Source organism: Branchiostoma belcheri, unplaced genomic scaffold, assembly GCF_001625305.1.
Source record: "Branchiostoma belcheri isolate BF01 breed outbred unplaced genomic scaffold, Haploidv18h27 scaffold285, whole genome shotgun sequence".
NCBI classification, from domain to species: domain Eukaryota; kingdom Metazoa; phylum Chordata; class Leptocardii; order Amphioxiformes; family Branchiostomatidae; genus Branchiostoma; species Branchiostoma belcheri.
In genome coordinates, this window is record NW_017803893.1 from 85,505 (window position 1) to 93,707 (window position 8,203).

The window sequence follows — 8,203 nt, forward strand, 5'->3', positions numbered from 1 at the left end:
CCAAACATTACTGCATAACAGCCGTACTTTATCGCTAACACTAAGCGGAGATGGGCTGCAGGGTGTTCCAGGCGGAGCTGCCGTGAGACGGGGACGGGCTGGGGGAGGAGGTGATGATGGGGGCCGGGGCCGAGGTGGTCGCCGTGCCTGCCGGGGAGATACTGCACAACAATTGTACAAGCTTAGTACAATACTGGGCGGGGGAAGAGGTGATAGTGGGGGCCCGAGGTGGTCGCCATGCCTGCGGAGATACCAGCGCGTTAACCCGAGCACTATGATAAACTTTACTGCACAACAACTGTACTAGGTACATGTACAACCAAGGAGGTTCAATCAGATAGACTTAGTGCAACGCATGGCATCTACTGATATACAGCATTAAGATATTTAACATGCTTAGAGACTATCTATCGTATATGACCTACGGCATGGAAAATCCTCCGCCGTACATGTGTGTGCATTACGATGTGTGTGGCCTGAGCTTTATTAAAAGATACTGAAACCGACAACTAAACCCACCTGAATCTTATGAGAAAATACAGCTTTACTTCTGTTAGCATTTTCTTCTAAAGCGAGTGGAATTTTACGATTTCTATTTTGTAGTTGACGGTATGAACGTCACTGTCAATAAAGCCTGTTGATATTGGATTTCGATTTGAAAGGGAATACCTGTACGGACTATACAGGAATGCGCGCCGCCGTCCACACAGCGTTAGACACAACGTTACACAAACAATAGAGGAGGTTTGACCGAACTACAACAGTCTAACACTTAACATGTGCAATAGATATAATTTTGCCCGTATTTTCGTTGCGACATTACAAACATCAGGAGAGACGCCACATCACGACAGCGCGATCAGCCGAGTGCGCGCACAGCACGGAGGCCGCGGCAAAACCGGCCGTCGCAATAAGTATTTACGGCAACCCTTTCCGACAAGCGACGACAGGATTTTGTTCGACACTTCCACGACCATGACGACTGTCTTACGATGTTATTGCACTTTCTGCAACTGAATTTTGCACGACTGTCCTACGATAATGTTACACTAGATACAGAGATAGATAAATTAATACGGGGCCACTTGAATCTTCCAGGGCCCTGCCTAGAATGTTTCCCCGATCAGTGGCCGCCGTGAGCTTGCCGTATGAGTTTCATCAGACTCTTACGATTATCAGTATCTACAAGGAAGGCTTGAGAAGCTGCAAGAAGACTTGTGGGGTCGTGTGGCGCAGCGGCAGCGTTCTCGACTCGGAACCAGAGGCCCCGGGTTCGAGTCCTGACATGCCACCGATCTTGTGCCCTTGGGAAAGGCACTTTACACGACTTTCCTCACTTCGCTCAGGTGTAAATGAGTATTGTACTGTCCCTGTGTTGGTGGCGGCATTAATATAAGTTGAAAAAAACTTGAGTGTGCCGTCACCACGTCCTGTGATTACATGTTTCGGAATATATAAAAAAAATTTAAAAAAAAAGACTTGAGTAGCTAAAAGGAAGACATGATCATAGTAGTACATGTAAGACTTGACTAGCTACATGTAAGACTAATGCTTACGTCACATTTCCAAACCGGGGCCCGGCCGGGCTGTTTGTACTAACGAAAAATTCACTTTTCTTATCAAGAATATAGAGAAATAGAGCCCATGATTGTTATTAAGAACTTTTCGATGTTTTGTTGTCTTCTGTATCGTAGTTTTCGCTCCCAAAAGCTGCCCGGCCGGGCCCCGTATGGGAATTGTGACCCCAGCATTAGGTATCTGTAAGACATGAGTGTGTACCTGGAGTAGAAGACGAGGACGCCTCGCTGCCGGATGACACCTCTCCCTTTCCCGCCTTGTGACTTACGTATCTAAGGAAGACTTAAGGATCTATAAGTAAGACTTAAGTACCAGGAGTAGAAGACGCGGACGCCTCGCTGCCTGAGGAGACCTCTCCCTTTCCCGCCTTGTCCTCCGCGTCTTTTTTAGCCTTGGCCTTGGCCTCCGTGGCGAGTCGCTCCTGCTTACGGAACTTCGCGCGACGGTTCTGGAACCATACCTGGGGGAAAAAAAACACATTCATTTCAGGCACCAGGGCTACTTTTCTACATCAAACCACGCATCAGGCAATGGTCAGTGTTTCGTACGGAACTTCGCAAGCCGTTTCTGGAAACACACTTGGGGAATTTTTCTCTTTATAAGTTCCGAAGAGAACGGCGTCTCCTCTCTGCTTACAGATTTAAGACAAACACACGAATTGTAGGATAATCGCGACGTCAGGAACCAAACATTTCCCCAACCGCCGCGCTGAATTGGAAACATGTTTATAGAGCGAAACAACATTTAATTTTGAACGGTTCCCCGGTTTATTCTTTTCAAGTTAACTGTAACATTATGTCAACCGCACAAAATTACATTTTAGCAACAAAACGTTTTTAATTCTATTTGTGTCCTTTACATCTTTTGGGTGGGGAATGTGGACTCTCGCTTCATTTCATGTGCATCAATTCGACTGTTTGTGCTGTTCTTTTACATGTTTCTTGGTTAGTGTTTTGTATTGTTTAGTAATATTAGTTTTATTCATTTAAGTGGCGGCGCTAACATAAGTTACCCAACTTGAGCCCGTCGTCACTTTGTCCTGTACCCTTAATTTGTTTGCTGTATGCTGAATAAAAAAAAAACATGTTTATCGTTTGACGTTCTGACTTTTGTAACAAACTAAATCTCCCGACCTTCTATAGTGTGTGCTTTTGTGTACCCAACGTCGCTCTTTATTCTCTTTATTCCGATGCCCTTTAGCATTACGCCTAATGTTACAGGGTCCAAATACAAGTGAAAATTACGGAAAAAAACATACATGGTGGAAGAAATACGCCTAATTACACGAAATAAAAACATGCAGAAGCTAACAAACTCCCGTCTCGACTACCCTGCCGTGAACTGAGCAGTCCGATTTTCCCCCTGCTGATCGTTTTTCTGTCATCAGGATAATCTCAGTAATGTGTTTGTCCGCAAACAGACATCATCATCCAACCATTCCGCTGATTAAACCGGCATGAGAACACAAACACTTCCACCAGGCCTTTCTACGGGAATACGGATCGTAGAATTCGGAAAAAAGGAGAGTAAAATTGGTCAAGGAAGTCCGGCCGCGGGGAGGTTGTTTCTTTCCCTTCCTGCATGGCCAGTCAAACCTACAAGGCGGCCAAACTCCCACGGCAAATATTCTCCTATATATAGCCAGCGTAGTTAGTCTGGTAGATACTACCAAACACTCCAGAAAACCCTCCCCAGAAGTTCCCCATGTTTGCTGACTGTCTGAGTAGAACGGACCCGATCTGTTGTAGCCATGTTTGCGCCTGACAAACGCCACATCCCGCCCGCGTGTAGCCTCCACAGCGTGCCAAAAACTGGGGGTTTGGGGGGGGGGGTCTTCAGGGTCTTTGGGAGCTTTTATGTGCTATTTTCTGATTGCATATAGACAACATGGTTGAATTACTCCCGTTTTTAGAACTGGGCTAATCAGAAAACAGCCGAAGACCACAAAACCCGCAGTTCTATAAGCCTGCTACGGAGGCTAGCACGCGTGCATGTAGCAGAATGTATCCATGTGATTTGTAGCGGCCGTGTCTGTAACAATCGCCCATCTGTGTCCGTTTTGCGCGCACAAAGCGCTACAGGAGACCCCGCGGTGTGGCATATTGTCCGCCCGACAGGTGGCAGATACAATCTGGGCTCTGCTCAGTTCTAAGTAAAATAGCAGAAATTCGCTCCAGGCTACAACACAGCTACGTTACTCGCTACATCACATGCTACAATTCGCCCGAGGCTACAACAGAGTAACGTTACGTTACGGGCGATCTAATGTAGCGAAATCAGGGTAACGAAATGAACTAATATATTGACAAAAATAACGGATTCGTAACCAGAACAGTTTTACACAACCGGATATATTTATATATAACCGAAAGCTGTAAGACTAAGCTGAATAACCAACTGGGGAACATCGGACAAACACATGTACATGTAGTGACTACATAAAACAGTGTCGAGATGAACGAATGGGTTGAAAAATAACCAAAGTCATAACCACAAAATAATGTTTTAGACAACGCAGATATTATATAACTAAAATGACGTAAGGCTGTAAGCCGGCAAGTAACATATTGGGAACATCTGACAAACAAACATGTAGTTTACATATTAAGCTTCCGCGTTTTTCAAACCTCCTGCACGGTAACACCAACTCTGCACGCCCGCGATAAACACTATTGATACAGATAACGGGAGGGATTCTAACGAAAACGTCCGCCTACTGAGTCAGGAAATGTGAAATTTTGATGCTGCTTTTTGGGGAAGAACTGACTAGTTTACCGCAGACAATCACACGACTATAGCTGAGATGCTGTGTAAGGATATAAGGGCCCTTTCCTTGGTACTGAAGAACACTGATCTGTGTAGGAGACTACAGTACTAACTGCTCTTTCCTTGGTACTGAAAAGTTGGCTCTATGTTGGAGACTATACAGTAGTTCTTTGTCTTCTCGCGACCCAGATTTAGATGTCCTGCTGCGAGGCGCGTGCCAAAAAATAAACAACAAACACTTGTAAACCCTGACTTGAAGGTTATTTGTCGACGTTTTACTGCGAAGAGCCACGCGCCAATTGCAAAATCTAAATAATAAGTTAACACTCGCGTGTCTTTATTTATACACTCTGCATGATTGTATATAAATCATTTCACAATAGGACATAGAGTTTTAACAAAAGCACAAATTCAACAAATATGCTAGCCACTCGGGTGCGGCAAACTGTACTCCCCAGCAGACCAACTCCCCCGGCATGTTATCTCTCTCTGTTTGACCGATTCCTACTCTTTCCAGCCGCCTCCCGAAGCCTGGTAGAGGCTACAAATATGCAACAAAATCACAGGTTGCCAATGCAGAAACTCAGAAGTCAGCATCTGTTAGCCTCGTGTCTGAGTGTTAAACACACGCGGTTTTTTGTCTGTTGAACCACTTTGCAAAATTACCCACAGTAATCCCGCCATGTGTCCTTCCTTAACCAATCCGCCGGATTACATGGAAATTATGACGATTGTTACATTTACTCGCCACGAGCCACTGAACAAACACTCGTGCCCAATTGTCCCCCACTCTGTGTGATTAGTTATCAATCAAGGCCTTAGAACAGACTGCTCATTTCCCGATTACTTCAGATCATGACATATTTACTCCGGTAGCCACGCGTCAGAATTAAACAAACACCCTGCCCTATTATTCCCCACTTTGTGTGATTAGTTATCAATGAATGAAAGAACTTTATTGTACATTTTTGCTCATTGCGAACTAAGTACAGGTCACGGCAAATAGCGATGGTAGACTAAAATATATCTATAGTAAAACTACATATGTACAGGTTCTGCTTCTTCTCGCTTCTTAAGACAGTTGTAAATGTAAGAACAGATGGAGCTTGTAGTACGAGGATTATGGAGTTTCATGAGGAATGTGAAATTTTCTTTTCTATCTCAATCAAGGCATTAAAACAGGACGCTGACATCCCGATCACTTCAGATCAGGACATATTTACTCCGGTAGCCACGTGTCAGAATTAAACAAACACCCTGCCCACTTGTTCCCCCACTTTGTGTGATTAGTTATCAATCAGGGATGTTCACTTCCCGGTCAGTTCTGAACCAGAACTAAACAAATAATAGCCTCTACCAGGCACCGCGGATCGCTGGGAAAATAGCAGAAATTGGCCGAAATAAAGGGAATACCATACCAGGGGAGTTGGTCGGCCAGAGAGGGTACATTTTGCGACCCAAGTTCCACTATTTTTCCAGCGATCCGCGGTGCCTGGTACAGGCTTCACAAAAACTACAAACACTCGTGTGTCATTCTGTGTGATGTATTGTCAACCAGGGTCCTGGGAGTGAAATCGGGATGCTCACTTTTCGATCACAAACAATGGACACTCTAGTGTAATTAGTTATCAGTGTTGCTCACTTCAGATCAGGACGATTGTTGAATTTACTCCGCTAAACAAACACCCGTGCACCCGTGTGCCATATTGCTTCCCCACTCTCTGTGATTAGTTATCAATCAAACCCATCCCGGTTAAATAAAAACCGGACTGTGTGAGAGTTATTATTAAACTTGCAGATACAGATATAGCCTCTACCAGGCACCGCGGATCGCTGGAAAAATAGTACAAATTTGCCAAAGTAAGAAGAACAGTATACCAGGGGAGTTAGCCGGCCAGAGAGGGTACATTTTGCGACCCACGGAAAAACGTACTCTCTAGCTAGCGGAACAACGGTAACACCCCTGACATGTTATCTCTCTATTTGGCCAATTTCTACTCTTCCAGCCGCCTCCCGAAGCCTGGTAGAGGCTAGATAATACAGATGCCCGTGCTCCATTGTCTCCCACTTTCCGTGATTATAATTTATCAATCACGGAAACCAGAATAATCACAAACAAACACTCTGTATGATTAGTTATCAATCGGAGCCTATCCCGGTAAAATCTGGCTGTGTGAGAGTAGAACAAACAGTTGCAGATACAGATACTCGTGCACTCGTGCTCCATTGTCTCCCAGTGATTATAATTTATCAATCAGGAAAACCAGGATGGCCACAAACAAACACTCTGTATGATTAGTTATCCATCAGCCCCTATAGTATCCATGTTAAACCCTGCTGCTCACTTGCAGCCCTCCGGGAGGATTACAAACTCAGCAGAGTAAATAACAGTCAGGACACGGTAATTATGGCATTACCGGCCTTTCTGTAAGGTAATTAATTAGCGGGAAAACCGGCCTCCCTCCGCCCCGCACGTGCCGCCGGTCTGGTGCCGGGTTCACCGCGGTCTGGGCGGGATGTCTGCGGGGCTGTGGAAAGAGTCCCGCCGCCGGGCGCAACTAGGTTCGCGATAGGAGTTTTGCGGGAGCCCGGTGGTCTGTAAGGTAATTAATTAGCGGGAAAATGTTCCTCCTGCCCTCCATCCGCCCCGCACGTGCCGCACTGACGGGACGCGTGCCGCTGGTTTGGGGATACCCTGGGTGCCAAACTAGTATCGGGCCGTTAGCCGTTTTCTTCGGCAGCCAAGAGCTATTCACCCGCCCATCTAAATTACCACTACTGGGGAATTGGCCGAGTCTACCGTGGTTTGGGTGTGATTTCTGCGGGGCTGTGAAATGGCTCCACGGCCAAGCGAAACTAGGTTCCCGGTAGGAGTTTTGCACGACAGAACTTAGAACTCCTACCGGGTGACAAGTTGAGCCGCGCGGCGGCAGGAAATTTCTATATCCCAAATCACGGTATACTCACTGGACACAAAGCTAACTGGTGGCAAGAGGGACTGACATTCCCTTGTACATCAGATGGGAATCAAGTAGAATTTTGTGCCAAATCTGGTGCTTTTAAACAAAGTTGCACGGTGTTCTTATCCCTAAAGAGCTGTGTGTTATCTGTCAGTTACCGCTTGAGCGCTGATGTAAAAGACAATAGATTTTTTTCGGTTGAGAAAACTGCGCTATCTTAGTAAAACTCGCCAGCTGGGCGGATAGAGGGTATCATTGCGCACGTCGCCATATGGCGGGCAACAGGCCACTGCCGGAGGGGGTTAACTAACAAATTAGCATGCCGAGGGTTAATTAAGACATTAGCCTTTTCCGGGTTAACCAGCTAACACACTATAGCCTACACAGGGTTAACAAAGACATTATTCTACGCTTGGTAAAAAAAAAGACATTAGCCTGTACAGGCCTAGGGTTAGTAGGTACTCTGTCTATCGCAAGTAACTTTTGGGAAACTTCAGCAGGGTTTTAGTGGACACTTTTGGCGAGGCAAAATTTGGTAACAAACCATGCAAATAGCATCCACTACTTTTCGTCGATCACTGACAGACAGAGGATATCCTGTTGTCATATTGAAGAAAACTGACAAGGGTACTGGTACCAAAAATCCCACCTGTACTCTGGCCTCCGTGAGATCTATCTTGAGCGCGAGTTCCTCCCGTGTGTAGATGCCCGGGTTAGGGTTAGGGCTAGTGTTAGGGTTAGCTAGGTACAGGTACAGGTACAGGTAGTAGATAAACTCACCTGTACTCTTGCCTCTGTAAGGTCTATCTTGAGCGCGAGTTCCTCCCGTGTGTAGATGTCAGGGTTAGGGTTAGGTACAGATACAGGGTACAGGTACAGGTACAGGTACAGGTACAGGT

The 8,203-nt window shown here is 45.8% G+C and overlaps 1 protein-coding gene across 1 annotated transcript in view; it reads right to left on the reverse strand.

The window, feature by feature from the left end:
• Window positions 1-40: 40 nt before the first annotated feature.
• The window catches only part of LOC109472832 (paired mesoderm homeobox protein 2B-like), a 10,480-nt gene continuing 2,317 nt past the window's right edge, over window positions 41-8,203 (reverse strand). The window contains exons 2-5 of the mRNA XM_019772690.1: window positions 8,054-8,158; window positions 7,954-8,021; window positions 1,891-2,038; window positions 41-147 (exon numbers count right to left, since the gene is read on the reverse strand). Of these exons, the coding sequence (XP_019628249.1) occupies window positions 41-147; window positions 1,891-2,038; window positions 7,954-8,021; window positions 8,054-8,158 (428 nt within the window). The remainder of the gene's footprint in view (window positions 148-1,890; window positions 2,039-7,953; window positions 8,022-8,053; window positions 8,159-8,203) is intronic.